Source organism: Chiroxiphia lanceolata, chromosome 21, assembly GCF_009829145.1.
Source record: "Chiroxiphia lanceolata isolate bChiLan1 chromosome 21, bChiLan1.pri, whole genome shotgun sequence".
NCBI lineage: Eukaryota > Metazoa > Chordata > Aves > Passeriformes > Pipridae > Chiroxiphia > Chiroxiphia lanceolata.
In genome coordinates, this window is record NC_045657.1 from 4,036,735 (window position 1) to 4,064,506 (window position 27,772).

The following is a 27,772-nucleotide window of genomic DNA, read 5'->3' on the forward strand; positions in this document are numbered from 1 at the left end:
ACCTCTAAGAAATTCCAGCAAGAGCCCGAGTGCAATCTCAGTTTGAGATGCAGGCTTTGTTCTCAAGAGAAGGCATTTCTTTCCTTTTGGGAGCTAATGAAAGGGAGAGGAAGATCTTGCATCTTTAGCAAAATTTAAATACTGCTGATAGTTTGATTTCAGAAGCCTTTAAAAGGAACACAGAGAATTGTTCATATAGTTCTGTTGTCAAAGGCAGAAAATAAGTAGCCTCTGCACAATCTTCTGACACAAGGGAGCAGCAGCTGGATTTAGGTAAAGTAAAACTATTTCATCACTATCAACTTTATGCAGAAATACAGGTGTAAACTTGAGCAGCTGTTTGCCCAGGTCAAGGGAGAAAGTACAGCTCAGCTGCTGCAATTCAGCGTGGGGGAGATTGGTGGGGACAGTCCAGAAGATAAAGCCACTGCTCTGAGAGGAGTCAAATCTTGCAGGCGTCCTCCTGATCCTGGCTGGTGCAACCTGAAGTTTTTTCTAAGGTCAGTGATGTTACAGATTGAGCCCAATAGGATTTTCTCTTAGTAGCATGGAAATAAGCTATTTTTTGCCTTATCAATAAAGCTCTGATGAATGTGCTGGGAGCGAAACGCAGGCTGGGGGCAGTGCTTCCCAGCTGGATCCCTGCCAGAGGACAGTTAACTCCTGGTGGTGCACCTGTAATATGAGACTCTGAAAAGTGAGAAACCCAAGCAGTGGATTTGTGCTGAGGTCTGTGTTCAAGCCTCAGGTGTGATTGAACACGCCCATGTCACGGGAGCCAAAGGCAGCTCGTTTAATACCAAAGTCCAGCAAGGAAACCCCTTCCTCGGCAAAGATGGAGCCCTTCCCGTGGATATCTTCCCTTTCTCCACGTTCTGGACGACACTGCACTCACGGCTCGCCACTTCAGCTCTAGGAATCTGAAATACAGGTTTGGAAATCTGAAATAGTCGATCTGCAAAGAACATTTGGCACGGAGTGGTCTACAAGTGAGGTATTTATCTGCAGTCCAGAATGCTTTCCAAGGCAGGGCTTGAAGATAAAGTAGTGCTTTGTTCCGGGAGGTCAAGTAAGTTCATTTGGGAGTAACAGAGCTACTTTCAACCATATCCATTTTAAAAGAGCTCTCTGAACAAATTTGAGGAACCTGAGTAACTATTAAAAATGCTTTAGCTGTGTTTTGTATTTAATTGGAGATTCTGTTATTAGCTGCAACCACATCCATTTCATTTTTGTTTGCATTCATGGTGAACTCTGGGGCTGTAAATCAGTTGAGGTAAAGGTCAGTGAGATGGTTTTAAATGCAGGAAGATGTTCCAGTCTCATGTGGCTCCAGCATTTTTGCAGGTTTGTAACACGGAAACTGAAGCAAAAGGAGAAGACATCAGCTCTGCTCCTAATGATGCAACAACTCAAAATACATGGGTTACTTGTCCTCATATAGGAGTGTATGAACTGTGACAGCATTTCAGTTTTGTGGGGCAATCCAGCTCTACTTAATACTGGTGAGGGCTCAGCAAGAGAATTTGGGCTGGTTTGGCACCAAATTTCAGGAGAAAGGGCTGATTAGAGAGAGTCCAGTCAGAACTGACAGACCCTGGATCTTACAGTTAGGAGACCACAAAGAAAGATTGAAGGAGCTCACAGAGCAGAAGAGGGAAGGAAACATCAGAGCCTTCAGGTGTGGAAAGGGGAGTCTGCAGGTGTGTGATCACTGCCATAAACAGGCACAGTCTAAACTGCAGTGAGTGAGATCCTGGTTGGAATTTGGAAGCCTGCTGCTGAGAAGGGCAGGACAGCACCAGCACCTGCCCTGTGTCTGACCAGCTCTCAAAGAATGCTTGAAAAACAACTGTTTGAAGCTGGTGAAACCATGGAATAACAGCTAGAAGGGGAAGGCTGTTTGCACATCCTTCTACTTCTGTGGATCTGCAGCATTTTCAGGCAAGAATCCAAAACTGCTCAGCAGGAATCCATGAAGGCTTTAACTGGTGGAAGGCCTTAGGATATTTAATTAATTAATTAATTAATATTTTTTTAATAGGATTTTGTGATGCTTCTTGGCAAAAGCTAATTAGATTACCTGACAGGAGAGTGAGGAAGAAGCACCAGAGAGGATTTCTGTTCAGCATAGTAAAGCAAATTAAAGAACTTTTGCCATTTTTCTTTTTACAAGCAGAGAAATTATAGCAGGAAAATCACCCCTGCCTTTTCAGATCCATTGGCACAGGTTTATGCCTTACCAAGAGCCAGGACAGTAATGATCTCTGTGGTTACTTCAGCATCCTCCAAGAAGCACCATGTACCACTTACTCCCACTGACATAAATGCTACTGACTCTATAAATAGAAGCTTGACAAACAGCTTTTTTCTTTTTTCTTTTTTTTTTTTTCAAACCCCCCCCCCAGGTTCCAATCACAGAGGAAAGTGTTTTCCTCTAACTGGAGCCTGCTTTTGGTCCTTGCAGCCAGCCTGGAAAGCTCCACAGGATGCTGTGGATGGGTGCCAAGCCTTATCCTCAGCTCCCTATTTCTGTCCCCTCTGAAGGCAATAATGAATGTAATGACAATTAATGTGCTTGTAACAAGCCCCTTTGGAGGCCCCCTGCAAAGGCTTTGTGTGTTTGTCACACATGGTTCACACTGTGGGCACCTTTGCTTCCCTGTGAACAGAGAAGGGATTGATTTTAGCTTTTAAGGTAAGACAGCTGAGCTTGGGGAAGTTAATTTTTATGGCTGTTAGAAAGGAAATAATTCCTTTGACTTGCAGAGAAATATTACCCTACCATACGTTAGGATTGTGTAATGTTTATTTGCTGGTGTCACACCTCAATTTACCTTTCTTACTCCTTTGCAGGGAGTGTCTCTGGTAGCTATTTTCTGTGAAAGGTGGGGTTTATCAGCTCAGGTGATAACTGTGTTAGCTCTCTGATGGGACTGGAGTGGGTGAGTTGATTACATTGCAAAGGGTGGGTGCTTCAGCTGAAAAAATGGACTCTACAGAAATTGTAATCAAATCAGAAAGGCCCCTCATGCACTACACCTGGGGTTAGGGCTCACTGGCACAGAGAGGTTTCTCAGGCAGTTCACAGGTGCTGCCTCAGTGACTAAATGTCCTGGTTCTTACAGTCTGGCTCCTTCTGTGCTCCTGATTTCAGAAAGACTGAAACAGAAACTGCTTGAAAAGCTTCATCCTCCTCTGAGAACATAATTGATTCCTCTCAGATACTTACAGCCAACCCCCCTTGCTTTTCTATCTTTGCAGATTGAAAATGGTGGAAGCCAGAAGTTGCCCTTCCTTCTACTCTTTCCTGATTTCCAGGAAAGTGGTGGGATCTCTTGTCTGTCTGGTGGTTGTTACTGCAGTTATCTGGTAAGCATTTGCTGGCCAGCTTGGGCGTATTTAAACCCCCCTGTCTATATGCTGTGGTAAAACACACAGGAGCAGAAAAACACAGGCTGTGCATTTTGTGGGAAGTCCCTGTTAGAACTGTAAAAAAGAACAACAACTTGTGTAATAGATGAAGGAGCACTACTAGGGAGAGAAGGCTCCAAGGGAGAGAGCAAAAAGAGCAATTGTGTCTCAATCAGGATGGTACTGACACACAAACAAATGCTTAGGTACAGAATATTCCAGTTACATTTCAGTTCAGGCCTTAACAGAGGTGATTATCTGTCTCTTCAAACAATCCAAACCCATTCCAGTGTCACCAGGGACAGCTTTGTAGCTGTCAAGCATTGCAGCTTTCAAACACTGGGGTTTTGTAACTTTGAGTATTCTGATGACTGTGACTTATGGATTCTCTTGAGCAAACTCAAACAAAATTGTTTGAAGGGAATCTGAGATCAGGCATTTAATAATTCTATGAATTATTAAATTATTGATTATTAAATTATTACTCACGATCCCATATTTCTGATGTTGCAATTTGCTGCATTTTCACCTTGTGTGTAGTTGCATTTATGCCTTAGCAGCAGCATATTATGTTAAAATTTAAACACACCAGATCCTACACTATTAATTAAAGTAGATATGGAGCTGGCTAAAGCTACCTTTCAAAATCTGTGCCAGAGCCCCGGATCATCTTGGAAAATCCTAGGAAGATTTCCTTCAACATTACCTCTTAAAATGTTTCTCTGCTCTCCCAGGATTACAGCTGGGAGTGGAAAAGTGCACTACCTTCCCTACTACCTTCCTTGCCCTGAAATCTTGTAAGTACCCTGGTTTGTGTGCACTGAGTAACACAGATCACAGGAGCTGTTCCTCGCTGACAGCACACGCAGTGATTAACAAGTCACTTGTTCCTTATTTTATGAATCTATAATGAGTCACTCTCTTAGAACAGAAAGGTAACACTGCATCCTGTGCTGTTTGGACCTGGCTGCCCCACAGGACAGCTCTGGATTTGCATCAGCCTGAGTGAGGCTTTGCTTGTGGTGGGTCACAGAGACCAGGACTAACAGGTTAATGTCCCTTACCAAGACCTACTGTTCTTGTAAAAACAAAACCGTGCAAATAGAAAAGATGATGTTTTACAGAGGCATTCCTGGTTATTTCAAGCCATAATAAACCATTGTGTCCAGTCAGATGCTTATTTCTCTGGATGCTGTTGGCAGGTAGTTCAGCCCTCCAGGTGACCAGGAGCAGCTATTTGGGAAGTGGAGCACACTCATGACCAGCACTGACAGTCCCCAACATGCCTGTGCTTCCCTGGATTTTGAGCCCTAAACCCTGATTTACCCACAGGCTCGGATTGCTGCCAGTATCTCTCTGCCCCTGTTGTGTTTTGTGTTCTGTTCCAAAACTGTCACTTGTCTGGCAGCCCTGGAAGGTGTGTACAGGTGATGCCTAACCCTGCAGTGTGCACAGCAGCTGGAGCTGCACTTGGACAGCTGTCAGTGCAGCAGCAGGTCCTGAAGCTGGTTTATATTTTAGGAAAGCATAACAAGCCCTTTCTTTTTCCACCCCATCATGCAGCTCCATAAAACTCCAATATACAGAAGAGAAGCTAATCCAGCTTTTCCCCCAGTAAGTACTGGCTTTTTATCTCCCGACCTTTAAACTGCTGTTCCTCTCTTCCAGGCATATTCATGTATTATTCAGTGGATATTTCTTCCTTTTTACAGATTATTTTATCAGCAGCCAAGAGTGCTGGCGCCAAAGTAAGTTTCTTTGTTTGAACTTTATTTCTTCTGACTTTGGTTTGGGCACTGGGCAGCACTCACAGTTCCAAAGTCCTGGGACAAGCTGAAAAGGACCTTGTTCCATGAGAATCCAAACCATATGGGTGTGTGCTGCTGTAACGTTGAGTTCAGTCACTTGTTAACACACTTCCTGTTAATTCCCAATTAATACCTTAGCACACACACACAGTCTGTGTGGTTGCTGCCAGGAACTCTTTTTTGAGGTGGGAGATCTGTAATAGCTGTAAGACAGAAGAACCTTCTGGAACTGTGTAACCAGCTGTGGGAGAGCTTTGAACCCATTTCAGGGCAAAATCAAGCAGGTGCTTTGTTTGACCTTCACCAGTGGTTTCAGCTTAAACAAGTTTCTATGAGATGCAGTCAAATCAGTGAGTTTAAGCAGACAGAGAAGGTTTGGGGCAGCAGCTCTAAGAAGTGACTTAGACAAACTCTCTCTGCAGCACAGGTTGTTACAGCCTCCTTTGGGCTCACTCTTATCTTGAGCAGTTCACCTTCAGCAGCCACATTCTTTTGTATGTTAACAAACACACCCTGTTGATGTTTCAACAGGATATGATTGGCCTGAATATTTATCCCTTCCATATTGGAATAAATTTATGTGATAAATCAGCTGGTATATGAGGAGAGAATCTTGTAGCTTTTAGTGCTCTGTGCCTTTTGGAGGCTATTCACCAGCACTGAGAGGAGGGATACCATGGCCATGAGTCACTGGGAAACCCAGGGCAGCCCTTAAAATTCAAAAAGCTCTGCTTAGAGAAGTGAACATGCAGTTGTCCTTCTCTCTCTTCCCCCCCCCCCATCCAAAAAAAGATAATCAACCCATAAGGAAAACAGGTCAATTATTACATTTTCTCCAACTCAAATTCTTCTTCCTGTATAATTTAATCTTTTAATCACAGTCATTGCTACAGGAAGGAGTCAAATTGTTATTCTAGTACCCTCTCAGACTGAAAGAATGAGATCTGGGTTGGGAGATCTAATTAGATCTGCTGCCTGAGCCAGCAAGCTGCTCCCCACAGCTCCCTTGGTTTGGTTCTGGTGCTGTTGTTGCTTTGGGAGTGTGTCAGATGGGAGACTGGCAGCCTCCACGTGTGGCCACGTGCCTTGTGTGACAAATTTCATCAGCAGAGGGCTACAGCTCATGGTCTGGGGCGAATGGGAGCAGGCTGGGGTAAATTGCACGACATAATGACATCTTGTTTTAAAATCAAAAAGGCAAGAACAAAACACTGAAAGCAAAGCAGCGAGTTGAAACAGCCTTGCATAGCTGTAATAGGGCATAATCAGACTCTGCTGCATGTATATTCAGTATTTCCACGACCCTCACAGGAGATTAGGGATTCTTTCTAACTCTGTTACACATTTGAATGCTGGCTCACATGCAGAATTCTAAATTATATATGAATGTGCTGAAGCTATATATAAATACTGGAAGAATAAACTGTCATGCTGCAAGCTGTGTTTTAATCACACAGCAATGGGGTATATTTTTATAGTAATTTTCATATTATTTCATATTATTACTTGTGTTTTAATCTGCATGTAGCAATCTGCATCAGACTGATAGCCAACGTGCACAGCTTCTCATTCTGTGAGTTCAGTGGTCATTAAACTCTCCTCAGCAGAAAAGTCCTGGGAGCTTAAATGAGATTTCAGTAGATCCTCGGGTTTTTACCAATCTCTTAAAGTGCTTAATTTCATCCCAGGAACTGAAATGTCCATGCTCAGTAACCTCAAATGGGAGTGCAGGGGAAAAAAAATCTGAAGGTAATACCCTCCATAACGAGTCAATGCTGATACAAACACTCTTCTAGCTGCCTTTTCAGTGTTTCATTCCCATTTACCAGCCTCAAAACCAAACAGAACAGTTCCATCTCACTGACATTCCCTTTCTTTTCCTTCAGGCGCCAGGATGTGCTGACAGTCACCCCATGGCTGGCCCCCATCGTCTGGGAAGGAACCTTCAATCCTGAGATCCTGGACAGTGCCTACAGGCCACTGAACCTCAGCATAGGGGTGACAGCCTTTGCCGTTGGGAAGTAAGGGAAGCACTCAGTGGGCACAGTGCTTGGGGTGATGCACTTCACTGGGGAAAGATCAATTTGGCTTTTCTTGTCCTCAGCAAAGCTGAAATCTGTCCCAATCTGTTGTAGACCTCTATGCCCGTGTAGTGTGTCCATAATCACACAAGCCCACAAGATGACAGCACTTAAAGTACCCGAAAGTCGGTATTTTTTAAGAACTAGCAGGTGTCTTGGGAGTTAGAGCTGCAGATTGGGGGTTGCTTGGTCAGAGTGGGGATAATTCACTTATTCCTTGTTGTCCACTATACTTTACCTACTGCATGTGTAGTATGTGGATCCCTGCAGTGACAGTCAGCCAACACTCTTCACCCCTTGTCTTCTTCCATTCACTAAAGTACCCTTCATAATCCCCTTGGAATCACAGACTGGTTTGGGTTGGAAGGGACATTAAAGTCCATCTTGTTCCACCCCCTGCCATGGGCAGGGACACCTTCCACTATCCCAGGTTGCTCCAAGCCTCGTCCAACCTGGCCTTGGACACTTGCAGGGATGGGGCAGCCACAGCTTCTCTGGGCAACCTGTGCCAGGGCCTCACCACCCTCACAGGGAAGAATTTCTCCCTGATACCTAATGTAAACCTGCCCTCTGTCAGTTTGAAGCCATTCCCCCTTGTTCTATCACTGCATGCCCTTGTAAAAAGTCCCTCTCCAAACAAAGTCCCTCCTTGTCCCTGCTGTGCTCTTCACGTGTGGTGCCTGCACAGGTACACGAGGTTCGTGAGGCGCTTCGTGCAGTCGGCAGAGGAGCACTTCATGAGAGGCTACCGGGTGAACTACTACATCTTCACTGACAGCCCCGAGACAATGCCCAGTGTCCAGCTGCAGCCTGGACGGAGGTTTGTCCTTGTCCCCATCAAGAAATACTCCAGCTGGCAGGAGATCTCCATGCGCAGGATGGAGGCCATAAACAAGCACATAGCAGAGGTGAGCCACAGGGAGGTGGAGTATCTCTTCTGCCTGGACATCGACATGGTGTTCCACAACCCCTGGGGGCCCGAGACCCTGGGGGACACGGTGGCAGCCATACACCCTGGGTACTTCAGTGTCCCTCGGAACCAGTTCCCCTACGAGAGGAGGAGCTCCTCAGCAGCCTACATCCCTGCTGGGCAGGGGGACTTCTACTACGGAGGAGCCGTGTTTGGAGGGCTGGTCAAGAAGGTCTTTGAGTTCACCAAGACTTGCCACATGACCATCCTGACGGACAAAGCCAACGGGATCATGGCAGTCTGGCAGGAAGAAAGTCACCTCAACAGGCACTTCCTCTCCCACAAACCCTCCAAGGTGCTTTCTCCGGAGTATATATGGGATGACAGGAAGCCACAGCCCCCTGAAATTCGCCTCATACGTTTTTCCACGGTGGATAAGAACTACAGAGAGATAAGAGATTGACCATCTGATCCCTACAGAAGTGTCAAACCCATGGAAATGAACTCACACAGAACATGCCCCACCATGAGTTTTTGTTCCCAATCTGGAGAAACTGAGAAAGGAATGTGTGGACAGTTTCTCTGGAGAGAACAGGAGTCTTAATGCATTTCAGAAGCAGCAGCCAAAGTGTAGATGAGACTGAAAAGGTTTCTAGGTTCCTAATCTTTGTAATTACAAGCATCCTGCTTGAGGCTGCAGCACCCAAAAAGGCATCCAAAAGGCCAGTTTTCCAAAGCAAGGCTGCAGATGCATTTGCCTGAGTGTTTTCCTGAGGCCCAGCAGAAACTTAACAAGATCAAAATGGTATTTGACATGCCTGTGGAGAAAATCTAGAGTTTTGGTAGAGACTTTTTCATTTAAAAAGAAAAAGAACTTTGCAGGGCAATAAATGTTCATGCATTGTGATTTAAACTAATGCCTTTTGTCAGAATCAGGAGGAAACTTGCACTCAGAGCATGTTATCCCTGACTTATGTGTAGCAGGATTTCTTGGACCTTCTCAGCAGAGAACTGGTGCCAGCCACTGCCAGTAAGAGCCTGGTCTGACAGGACAAATAGTGTGAACTCACATAGCAGTTATCTTCCAAATTCCAATCTGTGCTTTGGAGACCCAAGTTTAGACAGAACTGGCACAGCTCAGACCCAGACTGAACTTCTTTGGGTTTATTTCAATCACAGATGTGCTCTGAACCTTTTCCCTGGGTCACATGTCTCTGTGGATCATGTAATCTTTTCCAACACAGAAAATCTGGTTCTGAGAGACGTTCCTGTTCCCATCCTTTGCTTCAGCCCTTTCCAACTCCTCTAAGCTCTGTGAAATAAATTGGCGAGAAGCTGCCGGAGCTGACAGCAGGAGCTGATGCCTTTCCAGCAAACACAGGGTGACTTCATTTCACGATGCAATGCTCTGGTGAAGCTGGGAGTTCAGCCTGGAGCTGGAAGCGGGCTGGGGTTAACGTTTTCCCTCTTTGGATGTGGCGAGGAGGAGCTGAACCAGGCGTTGTGCAGCCTTCAAAGCCTGACAGCTCAGCCGGGTGAACACGGGGGGAGCAGCCGCGGCTCGCCAGCCACTGTGGCTGTCAGCTGAGGTCACAGCACGGGGGGGTGCGTGTGCCACCTCCCCTGTCACAGCAGGGCTGCCACAAACATCATCTCCCTTACGGCCCCGGGCGCTGCTACCAAAGGGCTGCGCGTCAGAGCCCTGCTCGTTTAGCGAGAGCAGGGAGAGGGGCCGCGGGGAGCTGCGGAGAGTGGCAGGGAGAGGAGGAGCAGGGGTGAAAGGGTGAAGCTGCCTGTTTCTAAGGGAACGGTCTAGGGGAAAAAAAAAAAAAAAGAAAAAAAAAAGAAAGAAAAGGAAAAAAGGCTCATTTGGCAGAGAGAGGAAAAACGGGGAAGAGGTGCCTGACTGTTCCTGCTTCTCCTCACATGAGAAAATTGCTGTATGGCAGCGAATCAAGTATTCAAAGCTTTAGGGCCCCACCACTGATTGCAGATGACTTAACGAGCCATTTCAGTCCTGTGTGAGCAGGCTGGAAATGGCACTTGCCACTGTCATTGTAGGCATTTCATCTTCCAGAAGACTAATTAGAAAAGCTTTCACGGTAGCCATAATATAGATAAGGTGCACAGAATACCTCCAGCCCAAAAGCCCCCATGGCAGCTGGGTCTGTTAATTTGTGCTTTATTCAGCAGAGGGTCTTTTCTATTATATTTTCTCCAGACTGTTCTCAGTGATGTGGTGCAGGAGGAAGACACCCCTTTACATAACTAAATCAGATCTGAATCCCCTGAGAAAGATGTCTCTTTGGTAACCAGGCACCTCATCTAAGCCAAAAGGGTGAAGAAAGGTCCATATCCAAATATTTCCAAAAAGATATATTCCCAGCAAACCCAGGATTAATACTGTTTCATATTTCTAGAACAGTTAGTGCCTGAAGGCCATGCTGAAACTGGGTTCTCATTGTGCCAGTTGTTACATATATGCATATGGATTCTTTACAAGCCAGAAGGAACTGTCTAGTCTGCTCTGCACAGGACAAGGCAGATAATTTTATCTCCTGGTGTCAGTACCAGGACGTGGCTGGGCTGGGCTAGATCTCTTAGAAATGCATTCAGATCCAAGAAAAACATGAAGTTATATAGCAGCCACAAATCCATAGATCAGCTGTGCCAGTGGCCAATTCCCCTTATGCCTTTATTCTGCTTGAAATTATGCTGGTTTTGCAGCCATAGGGCTTCACTCTGCCACACTAAATTATTGAACTCCTGTGCAGATACTCATAAATCCACTGTGAGGGGAAGTTCTCCAGCACAGACTGGGTGATAGAAGGTGGTCTATATTTCTAGGGTACCTGTTTGGAAAAACTTGCGTGAAAGGCTTGGTCCCAGCTCTGCATCCGAGCTGCCTTTTGGCTGAATCCTCGACCCTCTGATTGACACCATATTGGCCTGATTTGTGCTGTGCCAAACATGTTTATTTTCCTGGCAGCCCCGCAGCTTCTCCCCTGGGGAATATCTTGTGTTATGTGACACACTTCTGCTCGACAGGGCTGTGGTTTGAAGCAGTACCTAGAAACTCCCTGTGTCTCCAGGGAGCAGCAGAACATGTCTGAAGAAACACCCTCCCCAGTGCTGTGTGGGGGCTGCTCCCTGAATCAGCTCCTGCCCTCCTCTAATTAATGAAAGCCTGGACTTGTGTTGTCATCTCCTGCTGATTAATCCCCTTCCCCCAACGTCAGCAGCAATGCTTTCCTTCTCCCACTTGGATTGTGCAGTCTGGGGCCTGTGAGCACTGTGGGAGCTTCACAAGGATCTGCTTTCTGATCTCCTTTCCCCACCAACACCCAGTGGGGGAACTGAGGCACAGGGCAGGGAATGCCTTCCAGACTGTCACTCCTGCATGGCAGATCTTCCTCCATTCACCACAGGGGACAATGTTGTCTTATCTGTTCTTGTGCCAAAGGAATTTGGGCTTGGAAATAGAGAGAGCTGCAGGAAAAGTGAATCACCACATGTAAATAAATCACCTGCCTGGGGATCTGATTGTGCTCTCAAGGTATTTCCCACTCAAGCCCTGTTTGCATTAACCAAGCCTCAGAGCAGTAGCTTGTTGCCTTCCCAAGGGCCCCTTGTTCCTTCCATCTCTTTCTGCTCAGCTGGAACAGACTCATCATTCATTGTCCATCTAATTTAAGAACCCATTTGACAGGCTGTTTCTCTCCTAGTCCCAGCTGGTGTCTTGTACAGTGCATCCACTCCCTGAGGGAAAACCTCTCTGGGGGGTGAGAAACAGAAACTTCCAGCACTGAATATGAGTCAAGGTGGGGCCAGACTGTGATCCTCTCGTTCTCCCCACTGACAGGACAAGGATCATTTCCACTAAGCCAGACTGGGACCCTTTTTTGCTCCTATTTGGATTTCCCATAACCCTCCCACAGGTGACGTTCCCTGACATTATTGACCAGAAAGGTCATTTTGAACCACTTCGGTACCCTGCACTAGTTATGAAAGACCTGCCCTAGTCAAACCTTCTCTGGGTGAGATCTGGGGCACGGAAACAAGATGGTCTTTGAACAGACATGGACGAGGAAGGATAAGAACATCAGTTATATATTCCGTGCACAAAACCAGCTTGTGGAACAGCCACGTGCATCTGGCTGACTTAACATAGCTAAAGCAGCACAGTGCTGGAAAAGAGCTGGAAGGCTGGGAGCTCCCTGCCAGAGCTGCTGGGTTCACTCTCCTGCCCTTTGTCTCACCTGTTCAGCCTGGGGCTCTTCGAGCAAGGGGCTGTCTCTGTGTTTTGTTCTGTGTTTGCACAGGGACTAGTCTGCTTTGCTCACCAGGGAACGTGAGATACACAGAATGAGTTTCTTTCTCAGTGGGGATTTGCTCTGATCTCAAAGGGCAGCTCTTAGCACAAAGGTCACTATTTTCTCACTTGAATCCCACCTGCTCTGCTTCACCTCGCTGCCCCAGCAAGTCCCTGCGGGATCCCCAGGGATGGAACACTGAGAGAGCAACAGCTGCTCTCCAGGTGGAGTGACAATGACAGGACAGTGACAGGCACGTCCAGGGACAGCAGGAACTGGAGAAGGAGTTCCAGGAGTGGGTTGTACTTTACTCACACTAAACCCCCAATCCTGTAGTTCTGCTCCACACAATCAAATAATTTAGGAAAGCATCACTAGCAAAACGCATCTGAGGAGTGACATTTAAATGTCTGCCTGCCCACCCAACTCCCTCCTTTCTCCACGAGTGTTGCTGTACTGACTTGACTTTTCTTGTGCTATATTTAGCTTAAACATAGATCCACCAAATGTTGCTGTTTCATGTAATACTAGTGTAAAGCCTTAGGAATAGAGAGGCAGTTTTAACCAGAAATCTCTACTTTTATGCCCACTTCATCCCCCCTGCTCCCCCGCTGAACCTTTAGCTAATTTAAAGCAAGCCAGATGAGTACAAACTACCTTTAAAAAGTACTTCATTACGGTGTGTTTTTTAGTGAGTTTTGCCAGCAGCAAATTACACAGTTCTAGACCTTTTGAAGTGTGCGTTTTCCCCACTGTTGAGCACTGACACCGTTACTATAATTAGAATGATGTTGCTCCGTAGCAGCATCTAGTGCCAGAGCCGGAGTCCTGGCAGCACCTTTTCCTTTCCTGGCAGCACTCCCCAGTCAGAGCTGCTGGTTCTGCTGGCCCGGAGCCACGGAGGAGGGTCAGGTGCCATGGGCTGTGCCTTGTCACTCATTCCCACTGTCACTCATTCCCGGGCAGAACTGGCTGCTGGGGCCTGGGGGGGGGGAGTGTCGGTCCCCAAAACCAGCATTGCAGCGGCCGGGAGCGCTCGGCCGTGGAGTGACGCAGCCTTCTCCCAGCTCCTGCTTCTCCTGACATCACTCTGTCATGGCTCGTGTCATCGGCCTCATGATGACAAACGATGGGTACCGGAGCCGCTCTGTTTCCAGGGCAACCCCGCTGCCTCCCCGGCTCCCGCTCCAGCGCGCCGACCGTGCGCCCGCAGCTCCGGCAGCGCTTCCCCGGGGTCCCTCCGTGCCCCGTTAAGGTGTCGGGTTGAGGGGAGATGAGCAGCCAGGGTGTGTGTCTGTGCCCTGGCTGCCAGCCCCGGCCTCGCCTCCTTCAGGGCTCCGCCTGGGGACAGCCCGGCGGGGCCGCGGAGGACTCGTTAAGCCACAGCCCCGAGCTCTTCTCCTATTTATATCCCGCACGGCAGCGCCGCGCCGACCTCCCCCTCCCCGGAGGGGTCTGAACAGGGCCTTCCCACGGGTCCTGTTCCCCCCGCGGCGCCCACAGCTCCCACCTCCACAAGGGAATAGGCACCCAAAAAGCAGAGGGGGGGGCAGGGCTCCGGGTGCCCCTGCAGAGGTGCCCGTGTGCTCGCCCACGGTGTGGGTACCCCTGGAGAGGTGCCCGTGCGTGCTCCCACGGGTGCGGGTGGCCTTGGACAGGTGCCCGTGTGTTCGCCCACGGGTGCGGGTACCCCTGGAGAGGTGCCCGCGTGTTCCCCCGCGAGCACCCCCGCAGCAGCCGCGCACCCACCCACCGGCCCGGGGCCGGGGCAGCGGGGCCGGGCGGAGCCGGGAGCCGCCCCCGCCCTCCCGGTAGCGGTGCCCGCCCCGGTCCCGCCCCGCTCTCCGCTCTCCCGGCCGCGCTCCTCGCTCCGCGCTGGCGGCGGCGGCGGCTCCCCGGGGGCGGCGGGGCCCCATGGCCGGCGCGGAGCATCGCGCCCGCCCGCCGTGGCGGTGAGAGCGGCCCCGCGGGACCCGGCGCGGGCCAGCGGCTCCTCGGCGCGGCGCTGGGGATGTGCGCGGGGCACGATGATGATCGACACCCAGGTGAGTCGTGCCGGGCCACCCCGGCGGCTTTGTCTCCCCGAGCCCCCCGCGCCCGGTGCGCTGCCCGCGGGCTCGGTGCCCTCCAGCGCCCTGGCGAGAGGGGGCTCGGGGCGGCCCACGCGTGTCCGCGGTGCGTGACTGATGCGTGCGCGGTGCCAGGGAGCGGGTGGGCTCTGCCGGTGGCTTCCCGGGGGTCTGTAGCTGCAGGTGCCTGTCGCTTGCTGCCTGTTGGGGTCGGGGGGCACTGTACCTGCCAGCACCCTGGGTCTGCAGCGTGAGCTTTGGCAGAGGTAAAGCAGCAGCTTTGCGGAGAGAGGAGGAAGTCTTGTTTCTCAGTGGTTTCTTGGGGTTTTTTTTTTTTGCTTTCTGTTTGTGCGATGGGTAAGTGCGGCCGGTAGAGGAGGGGATGACGGATCGGGGATGAAAGCAAGACAGTTTGGGACAGGGTCTGGCCGCCGCTGCGATGCTGTAGCCGCCGCTGCGCTGTGATGCTGCTGGCAAGGCTGGAGCTGCTGCGTGCTGTGCCAAGCCAGGGCCGCAGCTCTCCTGGCACCGCTCGGGCCAAGTGGCATCAGGAGGTCCCTTGTCTCTGCTTGGTGTGTTTATGAAGCTGAGGGATGTAAATTGAGCCGAGGTGGAACTAAAGCTGTGTGCTCACAAACCCACTGGTGCTTTTGGGGCAGGGGAGTAAGAAGCAAAGGCATGAAATTTGGGGGTGGCGTCAGAACTTGGCTTTTTTTGGTTTTGATGCCCCTCTGACTTTACCCTTTCTGTTACCTTACTGATGTTCCCCTCCTGATCCCAACCCTGGGAAGGGAAGGGACGAGTCTGTGCTGCTGCCCTTGTGGGGGTGGTAGGAAGATAAGTGGGCAGTGATGGCTCCTGGGAGACCAAGGATGAATAAAGGGAAGGGCTGATGCTGTGCTGGAGAAGTGGGCTGGGATCCATTTTTGGACTGGAAAATGTGAATTCCAGAGCCGCCTCCTGCACCCTGGTCTGGGCCTCATTCACCTTCATCCAGCCCAATAAACAAAAGGTGAATTAGCTCTGTTGGAGGTAAAGTGCATGAAGCAGGCTCTGGTGCCAGCGTGTGTATGTGCTGGATGGTGGCACAGCCCTTTGGAAAAGGGGATTGGCAACCAAAATACTGGAGTTTGGGTCCTGACCCTGCCAAGGGTCAAAAGCAAGAGTTCTCTGTCACCATGGCTGTGGACTGGGAAGAATGATCTTGCTGGGAGATCCAGAAAATTATAGGTGTAAAGTTGTCTAGAAAAAGATGTGCAGAGAGCTCAGTCTCCCAGGTTGGGGAATGCACGTTGCATCCTATGGAGTACTTTGCATTAATGTCTCAATTTCAGCCCTCCTGTCACTTTTTATACTTATCCCCATTTCATATATGGGCAAACTGGAGCACTTAGAGGTGTTTGTACCAAACCCAGGATCCTGCGTGGTGGGTGTTACAGTGGAGGGCACGGGTTAGAAGTCCTGATCCTGCCTGCTTGAAGAGGATGAGCCACTCTGTTGTTTACAGGGTGCAATTCATCGAGGTCCCATCATTTGGGACTTAAGCAGTGAAGAGGAATTTCCAGCTGCACCCACAGCCGCACCCTGCCAGTTCTTAAGGCTGTTACAGCTACATTTTTCATGCCTCGTAAATGTTTCTCTCCCCGGTTGCTAAGGGAAAGACCCACACAAACAACTGGGAAAACTGAGTGCTGGAAAGTAAATAAGCTGAGCAAACAAGGAGATTTTTTTTTTCTTTTTTCATCTCCAAGTGCTGCAGGTGTGTTGTTCCAGGTGTCCTGACATGTGAAAGCAAAGGTTCACGTGCAAGGGCGAATTTCAGCCTTTAAAATGGAAACCTGCACGTGAGCCGGGTCAGAAGGTGGCTTCCATCCTGAACCAAGCTCCCAGAGCCACAGACTCATCCCCCTCTTCCCTTTCTGGTCGTTTGGGCAGGGGAAGGGAGCAGATGGTGGATGAGCAGTCTTGGTGCTGGCTGAGGACAGGACACAGAGTGCCTGAGTGCAAGCAAAGCTGGAGCTGGATTTCTTTCTGCCTTTCCCTGTCATCTGCTCCCTGTGTCTGAAGTGACTCCAATGGCTCGGAGTTAACTCTTGGTGCTGCTCTGGGGGGGTAGGAGGGTGAGTTGGCAACAAGTGACAGTGAGTGAGGGTCCAGCTGGCAGCAGGGGCTGGGAGGCAGCAGGTGGGGGGATGCAAAGTCCCTCCTCAGCGTGGTACAGCGGCTCCATCTGGAGCTCCCACTCATGCCTGTGTCTGTGTGCCCGCAGACAGGGCTGATCAGAGGATGCAGCGACTGCTGCAGGCTCCAGAATAAATCTCTGGGACACTGTAATGATTGATCTGACATCCTGTAGCTCAGTGCAGTTTATTATCTTTGGGGTCAGTTTGCCTTGAGATTTCTCTTTAAGTGAAGAAACGAGGGGCTTTTCAGGACCGTGTTTATTCTGGGCATGTCCAGGGTTGTGTTTTTCCGCTCCTTGCAGTGTTTTCACTGTGCCATTCCCTATACAGTGCCTGGATCTTGAGAAGCAGGGGCCCTGATTTTGGGTGGTAATCTTCAGAGTAATCTGCACTATCCATCAACATGGATTTTGCTTCTGATACCTTTCCCATTGCTATAGCAACACACATCTGACGGAGGAACCAGCGCGCTTTCCAGGCCATGGATGCAGGGAAACTGCTTCACCTGCCCCCAAGCTGCAATCACTTGTGGAACAGGGCTGGTTAACTGGCAATTACACCCAGCTGCTGGGGCTGGAGGAGCAGGGAAGCTGCTATTAACTCCCTCAGGCTGACCCTGCTCTCCCAGGTGTCCCCACTATCTGGGGTTCCCCTGGGATATCAGGGCGACAAAGTACAGGGAGATGGGAAGTGCGTGGTATCTAGCGCCAGGATCTGGGACTTCCCTCCAAAGGAGATGCTTGGCATGGTGTTAGGGGGGGCTGTTCCCCTCTTCCCCCCTCCCCTTGCCCAAGGATGTGCCTCGCCTGCAGACTGCTGATGGAGCAGAGGGGTTGTTTGCCTGCTTTTGGAGCAGGGGGGTTGTTTGCCTGCTTTTGGAGCAGGGGGGTTGTTTGCCTGCTTTTGGAGCAGGGGGGTTGTTTGCCTGCTTTTGGAGCAGGGGGGTTGTTTGCCTGCTTTTGGAGCAGGGGGGTTGTTTGCCTGCTTTTGGAGGAGGGGGGTTGTTTGTCTGCTTTTGCCAAGTGAGCTTCGTTTCCTCCTCCATCTCCTTCACACACTGTGGTCACTGGATGAGCTCTGGGACTCTCCTGTTCTGCTCTGCTTCCCCATCCTGCTGTCCTTTGCTTTCTGTGCAAGCCAGAGGCCATTCAGCTGCAGGTGGCCATCGGGACAGCTGTAGGGCTGCCTTCCCATTGCAGTGATGCTGCCTCCTTGCTTGGCTCGGTGGTGGCTGGGAACACTCTTGTGAGCAGTGTGAGCTGTGTCAGCCCCTGTAAGCCCTGTGTGGGCAGGACACGGGCTGCCCGGAGCCCAGCAGGGCTGTGCAGCAGATGGCACTGTTGTTTTCCCTATGAGTTACTGCTTTGGGTTTGCCTTCATCGGTGCTGAGAAGGGTCAGTGATGATGGGAGCAGGGACATGGCAGGCGTCCGGCTCTCTGGGAAAGCCCATCACGCCGAGCTGGGTTCCCCTGGGGGGAGCAGATCTGCTCAGCAGAGCTCACCCAGGAGGAGCCGTGCTTGGCTTCACGGTGATGAGTAACATGAGCCAGCTCCATCCTTGGAGACCTCAGGCTCAATCCCAAAGGCGCTGTGGGCCTGCTGTGAGACCTCAGCAAGGCCGTGTCAATCACCGCGTCCCTCCTATAAAAAGAAACCCCCGACCCACAGCTCCCTTTTGTGCTTGTTCCCACTGTCACCAGTCAACCCATCCCCCAGCACTCAGTAAACAACAGGCGAACGCGTGACCTTTCCATCAGCCCGGGGTGGCCGGGAGAGGTGCCTGTGCTGCTTTCCAGGCTGCCACATCGGCGCTGTCAGTGCCGGCACAGGAGCGTTCCCTCCGTGCCCGGGGCGGGTGTTGGACACGCCGTGTCCCTGCCCCGCTGCCTGGCACAGCGCCGGCGTTCAGGGGTGGCCGTGGCAGCTGCTGGCAGCTGTTTGGGTGCCTGAGCTGCCTCCCAAACAAACATCCCTCCTGCTCAGCCTGGGGCCGGCTGCCGCGGGATGCGCTGGCGGGCGGGAGCCTCCAGATGTTAGCAGGTTTTCCTGCTGGGATTGCCCCGAGTCCAGCCTGCGTGACCTGCGGCGGGGTTCGCCCATCTGTTTTCCTTGAGGATTTGCGATTCAAGCCGCTCGATTTCTTGGGGACCTTTTGGCTCCCAAGGCACCCCGGGTGTGCCTGTGTGCTCGCCCTCGGCCACCCAGAGCTCTGGGCCGGGTCCCTGCGGGACGTCTCCGTGGATATTCTCTTTCTCCGCTGATATTCCCCAACATTGCGAGTTTTGGCTGCGGGTCAAAGACAATGTTTGTAGACATGAGCTGACGTCAAAGGCGGCTTGGTGGTGGCGTGCTGGGGGATCACAGAGTTTCCGCTCCCTCGAGGCCCCGGGAGCGCAGCGGGAGTTCATTCTCTGCAAAGATTTCCAGCCTCCCAGTGCCCCCGGGTTTGCTGGGCTGTGCTCTGCTGTGGCCCCACGGGCTCCTGCCTCCTGTGCTTGGGGCTGGTGAACCTCACGTGCTCCCTGGAGAAGGTGTAGCTGCAATCCAGTGTCCTTCACCACCCTGCCTGGAGAGGGATTTCAAAGACAGGGGGAAGGAAAGGGTGCAGCGGTGCCCTGATGGGTTAATGAGGGTGGCGAAGCCCTTCCTTGATCTGTCCTGCTTTGTGTAGGATTTGGAGAAAATCAGAAGCTTTAGATGTGACATCAGAGCTCTGGGATGTCAAAATATCCCAGATAAGGTCCTGTACTTCCCTTTGGGCTCTAGAAAAGGAAGGTGATAAAATGAGTGCAGACATTGACTGCTGTGGGCTGGACAGTGCTGTTAGAGGGGATCACTGGTGATGGGAGAAGCACTCCTGGCATCCTGGAGGGGTCGTGCAGCTGGGATGCTGGTTACTGGCACAGCCTAGGGGTGATGCTCTGCCTGGGATTCGGGATGTGGCCGTGTGAACCTGCTCCCAGCCTCCCCGACAGCGCGTGCAGGCCGATCACACCCTGCGAGCCGTGTCTGCCTTGCTCCCTCGCGGGTTCCTGGGGACATCCGCTGATCCTTTTTATCTTTCCTCCTCCGTGCGGTCCCAGTCTGTTTCCCACTCCCTGCCTGCCCTGAGGGCAGGAAGCAAACACTTCAGGGGCCGTGTTCAGCACTGAAGGAGCCCTCCCGGCTCCGTGCGGGCCCTCACGGGATGGGGAGGTCGAGGTCGTTCCACAGCGCAGCCCCTTTGAAATGCTCACAGCCGCCCTGCCCGGCTCTTTTGGCCCCACTGGCTCCATCCCACAGCGGATTTCCCACCGTGTGTTTCCTGCCTGTCCCTCTCCACAGTGTCCCCTGCGGACACGGCTCTTCACCTCCCTGGGGAGGAGACGCCACCGGCGTGATAAACAACGACAGGTCAGGGTGGCGTGGAAAGGTCCAGGGCAGGCGGAAACACCCTGGTCAGGGTGGCTGCTGCTGCGTGTCCCGCTCCAATTTACACGGAATGGGAATACAGCCGGCCCCTGGCTGCTTTTAGCCCCTCTCCAAAGGAGGTTGGGCAGCCCCGGAGGGAGCCAGCGGTGGAATCTGCTGGGAGGGGATGGAGGAGGCTTCCCACGGTGGTGGTGGTTGAGGTGCACAAAAGCATTGGCTGTGCAGGCCTAGAAAGCAGCTGCTGCCCGAGCTGTGGGGTGTCTGTGGGGCAGATCTGGTGGGTGCTCCCTGGGAGAGGGCAGCTGGTCCAGGGCAGGAGCAGCTGAGGGATGGGGCTGCCTGTGAGAAGGCTGGAAGAGCAGGGCTGGGTGTCCTTTCTTTATCATCATCATCATCATTATTACTATATTTCAATTATTAAAATATTTTTATCTCAACCCACGAGGGTATTTTCCCTGGGAGAAGCCCCACGCTGGCTGCCCCATGCCCAGCCAAGGGGAGCACAAGTCTCCTCCTACAAACACTGAGGGCTCGTGGTTGTTTAAGGGCCCTGTTTTTCTTGGCAGAGGTTGAAAGTCCCAGCAGGCTTCAAACCCTCCCGTTCAGCATTTCCATGGTGACAGGAAGGCTCTTCTGGTGGCTGTGCCGTCCTCGGTGCCACCAAAATAATGAGGCTGGTCAAGCACTGTGCCTTGGTGGAGTGGGTTTGGAAGCCACAGCCTGTGGTCCCTGTCCCACTGGGGGGGGTTTGGACACTCTCCTTCCCCAGTGCTCGTGGAGGGCAGTTTATTTTGCCTCCAGTGAGATAAGCACTAAAAGAGGAAGGGTTTTGTTTAGGAGACCATGCCCAGACTCCTGGACCGTGTGGCACTGGTGGCATCGTGTCCCCCGACAGAGAGCCCGTCCTGTGCTTCCACATCCAAAACCCACCATGGAAAATGTGAGGCCTGGCGATTTGCAAAGCTGTGCGAATAGCAATAATTAAAGGGAAAGGAAGGGGAGATGAGTGATGGATGCTCCCGCAGTCTGGGGAAGGTGCGTCCCCGCTGGTGGAGAGGCGTTTATCTCCCTCCTGCCGCAGCGCGGACCCTCCTCCTCAGGCGAACCGCTGCGGATATCCCCACCTGCCGTCGGGAGGGAATGTGCACCCGGAGGGATTTTAGTCTGACGAGGTATCAGCCAGGCATCCATCCATATTTTGCCCGGTGGCACAGCCCCTGCTGTGCGCTTGGTGGGAGGTCTGGCCACAGGACCCGCGGCTTCTCCTGTTTTTCTCATGTCACTGCGTTTCCTCGGAGCTCACCAGAGCGTGGAGGCTTCTCACCCTCGTGTGGAAGTGCAGTGTGGCTCTGGGTACCTGGGACTGGGTTGGCAATTGAGATTTTACATCCTTTGCAAGCTTGGTTTATGGTTCCCCCCTCCCTGCACTGGCTATCCTTGCTAACTAGCAGGGAGGGATGCATTCTTGAAACGTTTTGCAAATAGATGATGAAATGTATCCTTTCTCCTTAGAAAGCTGCAAGGAAATTCACATTCTCCCACGAAATGTTTATATATTTTGGCCAAAGCTGTGTATCTTTTGCTGTCAAACATCTCTAAGTAGGGCCAGGTGCAATAATATTTGTGAACATTTCAGGGGCCAACTCCTGCCAGTTTGCCTGTGTGGGCACCATGTCCCTGTGCAAGCCCTCCTGGCTCAGTGACCTGTGTTTCATGGTGGGATCCAAGTTGTCTCTGTGGTGGCCACCACTGACCCTGCACTGGCCACTCTGGGTGTCACAGCCCTGCTTTTGGGGAACTCATCCAGCACCTACCAGGGCTGGGCGCTGCTCTGGGTGGTTCTGACTGCTTACACAAGTCCCCTTTGCACTGTTCCCTGTGCTGCTTTGAAAGGGTGTTTAGTTAATAGGATTATAAAGCTTTCCTGTCGTTAGGCAACGGAAATCAATGGTGGGCCCCCGGGAATGAGCTTCATCCGATTTGCAGCACAGTCACCACAGGGCTGTGCAGGGTGTGCGGCCAGAGATGGCTCTGGGGCTGGGGGGGGAAGTGCTGCCCCCTGTGCTGAGTGCCAGGCTGGGAGGGGCCTCCTGAAAATTAAGAAAAAAAGGATATAAAGCTGTTGGACAGCATCCAAAGAAGGGCCGTGGAAATGGTAAAGGGGCCGTACGAGGAGCGGCCGAGGTCACTGGGGTTTTTGACTGGAGAAAAGGAGACTGAATTTGGGGGGGGGTCTTGGTGGCTTGGCCTGAAAGCTGAGAGCAGGGACTGCTCTGCAGTGCCTGGGGGGCTTTGCTCTCCCCTCTGCTGTGAGAAAGCATCTGGAAAGAGCAGGTTGGTGGGATGGGCTCATTAATCTGTGCAGCAGCAAAGAGAGCTCACAACTGCCATCCCCAAAATGCAGCAGGCTCCCAGCCCCCTCCGTGGTGGGCTGCACAGGGGCCAGGCCTGGGAAAGCTGAGGTCCAGCCTCAGCCCCCAGGAGGTCGGGGAAGGGCCTCTGTGCTCTCTGGACTGTGTCCACCAGAGCTGACAGCCTTGGGGTCTGCTCAGTCCCACCACGCCTTGTCCTTCCCCTCCTCACCCTCCCTCAGGGGATTCCAGTCTGGAATGCCTCTCCCTCTCTGATCCAGGGCCGTTCCTCTTGGGAGAGCTCTGCACAAGGCATTGACTCCCCCTGCAGCCGAGGAAGCAACGTGGAACCTTTCGCTGTTGGAATGGGAGGGTGGGGAGCAGCTGGATGGGAGCCCTGAAGGAAACTTCCAGGAAAATCAACCTGCTTCAGGAATCTGGCCATGCAACAAGTGTTTCCCATGTCCTTGGCTATCACAGGCTGGTGCAGAGGGGACTGCCTGTGGTGGAGACTTCTTTAAACCCCGTAGCCTGCAAAACAGGCGTGAAGAGGGAGGACTGGGAGAGCCTTTGGCTCAGGGTGTAGGGCTGGAAACCTCCAGGCTGCCAGAGCTGTGTCTGTTATCTCTCTATCCCACGGTTTGTTGTCTGCCAAGTGACACGGAGCAGTGGTGTGGATCTGCAGATAACCTCTGGGCCGTGTGTAATGCAGGCTGAAGCCTGTGTGAGGAGCTGAGACGGTTTTAAACAGCACAATGAGAGCAGCTCCGAGGGCGGGGAGACTAGAACCTCCTCTTTTGGGTTTGTTTAAGCTTCAGCTAAGCCCTGGAAAATATGCTGAAGGGAACAGCCCTGCCCAGAGCTGGAGGCTTGGCCAAGTGGGTGAATTAGTGGATGCTCCATCTCTGGTGAACGCTCCAGACAGTGTGCTGTGCTTTCCACCGTGTCTGTGTGGCCCTGGTTGTCTGCAGACATGTGCCCAGAGAGATGCCCAGGCCTTGCTGCCAGTCTGGCCTCGCCACAGACGGGCTGCTGCTCTGGCCTGTTGGCAGGTGGAATAAATCCCTGTAGGAAAAGTGCAATTGGTAACAGCAGGGATTGTCATGGCTTGCTAATACCCTCAGCTCTCCATTCCCCCCGGCATCTTCTCTTGTCCAGCAAAGATGTTTGCAGTGGGAAGCACTTGGTCGTGCTGCTGAGCTGGCGTGGGGACAGCTGTGCCCTGTGCTGTGCCCTGTGCTGTGCCCACCTGGGTCCCAGCAGGGTGGCTGCACTGCCAGGGCACTGTTTGGAGCTGCCCTAGAGGGGACAGGCTGTGCTGATGTTTGGGAGCTTATTCTTGGCCCCAGTCTTTCTTAAATCTTCCTGTGCTGCAGGTTCCCCTGATGGCCAGGTGTTTTGGGAGATGATGGGACTTTCCCTCAGGTTTGGAGCTGGCAGGGAACAGCAATGGGCATGTGGGTGTTTGTGGCAGCCTCCCACACCCGTGCAGCCCCAGCTCCAAAGCCTGCTGTGTCTGCCCAAGTTGGGAAGTGGGGCATCTAGGCATGAGTACAGTCATCCCAGCAATACATGCAGAAAACACATGTGCCAGGGGTTTCCTGGTGTTAGTGCCATGCCAGGGTCTCTCCAGCAGCACAGTGTGGCCCACATGGGGTGGGGAGGCCATGGAGGTGTCATTAAAAGGGCTTAACCTAGTGAGAAATGGATTTGGGGTGAACCAAGAAGGGGGTCGTGGGAGCAGCTGTGGACTGCAGGCAGTTATGTGGTGCTTGTTTTCCTTAATTCCTTCTTCCCTCCTGCAGAGTGGTGGAATGGGGGGCAGGAGGGAGTAGAGAGCCACTCAGGGTCAGGGGGTCCTTCCTCTACCCCATCTGATGGAATGGCCATGTCGTGGTGGAATGGCAGGTCCCCTCCTAGGGCAGCTCTGCCCACCCGGGGCTCCGCACCCCTGGGCACCTGGGGGCTGCAGCAGTGCTGTCCCCAGCCCGGGCTCTGTCCCCACCTCCCAGGGGAGGCGGTTACAGAAACTCAATCAACTGTTACCATGACAGCCCCGAGCACGGCTCCCTCCCGATCCGTACCCACCCCGACAGCTCCGTATCACCAGCTCCCGTGGGACTGATCTCAACAGGATAAAGCGTTTTCGGCAAGGGACGAGGCAGATGGATTGCAGGCAGCACATCCCTTTTATCCTGTCAATGCAGGAAAACAGTGCTGGAAGCAGAAAGGAGGCATGTGGGTACCTGATGGTCCCTTTCCTAGAGGGGAGAGGTGATCCTCATCTCCTTTGCAGCCCCACGAGCACCGCTGGTCCCCGTTGCTGCGGTGACAGTCTCCATGGAGACCAGCCCAGCACAGCCACATCCTGGGGAACACGGCAGGGGAGGCCATGGGGACACATCCCCATCCCCTCCCCACAGGAGACACACTGGCTCCCAGGGTACACTCTCAGCCCCCAGGGGAGCGTGAAAATTGAAATCCCTTAAGTGACAAATGTGTGGAGGAATCCCGAGAAAACTAATTGGTTTTCCCCCCACCCTTCCTTTAATGCTTGTTGGCTTTCACTCTGCACTGGTAATTGCTGCTCTGCACCTATTAAAAGGCCGTCTTGTGCTTCACACGGGCTTGATTGCGAATTAATTTTGCATACGTATCTATTCTGGGAAGCATGGGTATTTATTCAGGATGCTGAATGCCAGACGGGCTTTCCAGAGGCGTGAGGTGCAGCCTGGGCTGCGGCTGCTGCCGGGAGTGACTTGGAGGGAACGACAGCGGCTTCTTCGAGTAAATGCCTAAAACCAAGGGTGCAGATTCAAATCAAATGGGATTTGTTCTCACAACTAGTTTGGGACAAGAGAAGTGGATTTCAGATGGGATATACAGAAGCACACGTGTGTAGATGCCAAAGTGCCTTTGATTTTCACTGAGAAATAAATAGGTATCCTGCCTGCTCGTGGTATCCTGGAAGTCCCAGCAGGCATCCATCTCCATGTCTGTGCCTGTCCCTGCCTCTCTAAGTCTACCTGTAGGCTTTCTGTAAATGCCAGATTTCTCCAGAGGCATGCTGTTGGGTTGGGATTTCCGTGGTTTTGAAACCGGGTTTCCTCTTTCTATTACTGAGAAATATCAAAGGGGAAGAGCTTTTGGGATTTTCCATTTGCCTTTTACTCTCATGCTACTTTCTTTCCTCTTTGCCTTTCTATCAGCTTCACACATTGAAAATAAAACAGCTGGTTTTCTGTCATTCCTCTGGTGCAGGATGCTGTGATGTTTGGGCTTGGGCACAATACAGGGAGTTGCAATTTCCTTTTAAAAACAAACTGGCCATTGTTATTTCTAGGGAATTTCTTTAATTTTGTGGAAGCCTTTGATGCTTAACTGCATCAAGCACTAGAGTCAGCCTTCCTTAGCTGGGCTTTTGTGACTCACTTGGTGTAAGGAATGACCAGTGTGATAGGAGAGGTTGGTCCCAGTTCCTGGAATGTTCACAGCATGGCAGGAATGCTGAGTATCAAGATCCTCCTGTTTATGAGTTTGTCCCTGAAACCTGCATCCTGTCCAGAGGTTCAGTCCTGGTCCATCCTCATGTGCTCAAAATGATGTGCTTGCAGGGTGGCAGAGGCTGTTTAGACCTTAAGGAATGGATGCACTTCCCAGTGCAGGAGTTAGTCTCTCCCTGGGACAGCAGTAGGGCAGTTGGGAGCAGGATGCATCCGGCACAGGAATTGCAGTGTATTTGCCCTGCAGTTGCTCTGTTCCTGCCAAGACTGTTACTGGAAAACAGTATTTTCCCAGTAATGGTTGCTAAGCAGTGAGGTCTCATGATGGGCTTCATCTGCTCAGCTGGAGCTGCAGGAACAATAAAGCTCCAGTGCAAAATGAAGCAGGGAAGCATCAGTGGCTGTGCTGGGGCTTCCCTGTGTGCCGGAGGTACGGAGACACCAGGGGGAGATTTCTCCTGCACCCCTGGCAGGGCTCCCCCACTCCTGGGGCTGGCACAGGCTGCCGTGGGGCTCCAGAAGCTCCCTGTGCCTGTGGGGATGGCTCTCTGTTATCCATGCAGTGGGATGGTTAAGGTGCTCGGCTGCTGTTGCCGGAGGATCTGGGATCATAGCACGGTTTCCACTCGTGTCAGCCAGACTGGAGGAGCAGTAGGATGAGGCTGTCATTTAAAGATCTGCGTAGGATCACCCTGTCTGGGCTGGTTTGATGTCAGGGGATTCTTTGCTTTGTGCTTCTGCTGCAGATCTCCCAAGGGGAATTTGTTCAAAGCCACTTTGCCAGTTTCTGCTGAAGGACCGTTAACACAACTGGGGCAGGTGTCTGGGGACACTGGTGGGTGGACATGCATGAGCTGGCCCTGGGAGAGGAGGGGAAGGTTTCACACTATTTCTGGGACTGTGTAAATGCCCACAACATCTGGCTGGTTACCTTTGACCAGAGCATTCCGTGCACAGCAGCTCCCATGTGCCATTCTGGTTGGTTTGAGCTGGTTCTCTGGAGCACCTCTTCTTTTGTCCAACCTCTTCTTCTGCTGCCCTGCCCAGTGTCTCTTCTTGGAGACACTACACTGGGAGGGACTCTGCACTTGGGGTTTTGTTCTCCTTTGCAGTCTGCCCGTGTGGTTTGTGACTTTATCCAGAAGGATTGTCCCTCGGGCATCTTTCTGGCTGCCTCATGGGAGGTCATTGGGCTCCGGGGACCAGCAGAGCAAACTGAGCCAGAAGTGTTTGCTCTGGGGTAGCAAGCTCTCTCTCTATCCCTTGATGTTACCATGAAGTCCAGGGGAGCCCTGCAGACCTGGGCACCAGCAGATGACAGGACTCCTACACCTCCACACCACCTCTGCAGAGAATCCTGTTCCCATGGGACAGATTAACTTCTGAGTAGAATGATGAATGGATTCCTAGGAATGGTAGCCCTTGTAGCTTCTGGCATTTGAGTGTGAAATCTGCGTCAGGATGTTGGTACAGCCACTTAGGCTTGTTGGAAGCTGCAATCCCAGCTGGCCAAGCCCAGCTTGTTACTGGAAAGCTGTTGTTGGAAAGCCAAGCTCTGCTGACCAGTTGTTGCAGGCAGGTGAGTAACCTGAGCTGGGGCTGAAGCACAGGTTTGAATCACTTTTCCTGGAACCAGAGCTGTGGGTTCTGCCCGTGCTGGGGCCAGGTTTTGTTGCTGGTGACAGCGCTGTGAAATGTGGGACTGTCCTCCATGGGAATGCACATTGT

General features: G+C 51.9%; 2 protein-coding genes across 6 annotated transcripts in view; both read left to right on the forward strand.

The window, feature by feature from the left end:
* Nucleotides 1–151: 151 nt before the first annotated feature.
* On the forward strand, nucleotides 152–9,589 carry GBGT1 (globoside alpha-1,3-N-acetylgalactosaminyltransferase 1 (FORS blood group)). Of its 5 annotated transcripts, none has more exons than XM_032708080.1 (7): nucleotides 152–994; nucleotides 3,265–3,372; nucleotides 4,149–4,211; nucleotides 4,978–5,028; nucleotides 5,127–5,162; nucleotides 7,109–7,243; nucleotides 7,992–9,589. In XM_032708080.1, exons 2-7 carry the CDS (start codon nucleotides 3,272–3,274, stop codon nucleotides 8,674–8,676), a joined length of 1,071 nt encoding a protein of 356 aa, XP_032563971.1. In that variant the 5' UTR covers nucleotides 152–994; nucleotides 3,265–3,271; the 3' UTR covers nucleotides 8,677–9,589. The 5 variants fall into 5 exon arrangements, with proteins under 5 accessions (XP_032563971.1, XP_032563972.1, XP_032563973.1 ...); XM_032708081.1 differs by having other exon boundaries at nucleotides 152–931; XM_032708082.1 differs by lacking the exon at nucleotides 5,127–5,162 and having other exon boundaries at nucleotides 153–994.
* A 4,846-nt stretch (nucleotides 9,590–14,435) lies between these two features.
* Nucleotides 14,436–27,772, forward strand: part of RALGDS (ral guanine nucleotide dissociation stimulator) — a 59,145-nt gene continuing 45,808 nt past the window's right edge. The window contains exon 1 of the mRNA XM_032708420.1: nucleotides 14,436–14,571. Coding sequence (XP_032564311.1) covers nucleotides 14,554–14,571 — 18 coding nt within the window. The 5' untranslated portion in view covers nucleotides 14,436–14,553. The remainder of the gene's footprint in view (nucleotides 14,572–27,772) is intronic.

Coding starts and splice junctions, on each gene's coding strand:
- GBGT1 (XM_032708080.1), top strand. CDS start 3,272: ATGGTGGAAGCCAGAAGTTGCCCTTCCTTCTACTCTTTCCTGATTTCC. Junction 3,373..4,148: donor GTTGTTACTGCAGTTATCTG/GTAAGCATTTGC, acceptor CTGCTCTCCCAG/GATTACAGCTGGGAGTGGAA. Junction 5,163..7,108: donor CCAAGAGTGCTGGCGCCAAA/GTAAGTTTCTTT, acceptor CTTTTCCTTCAG/GCGCCAGGATGTGCTGACAG.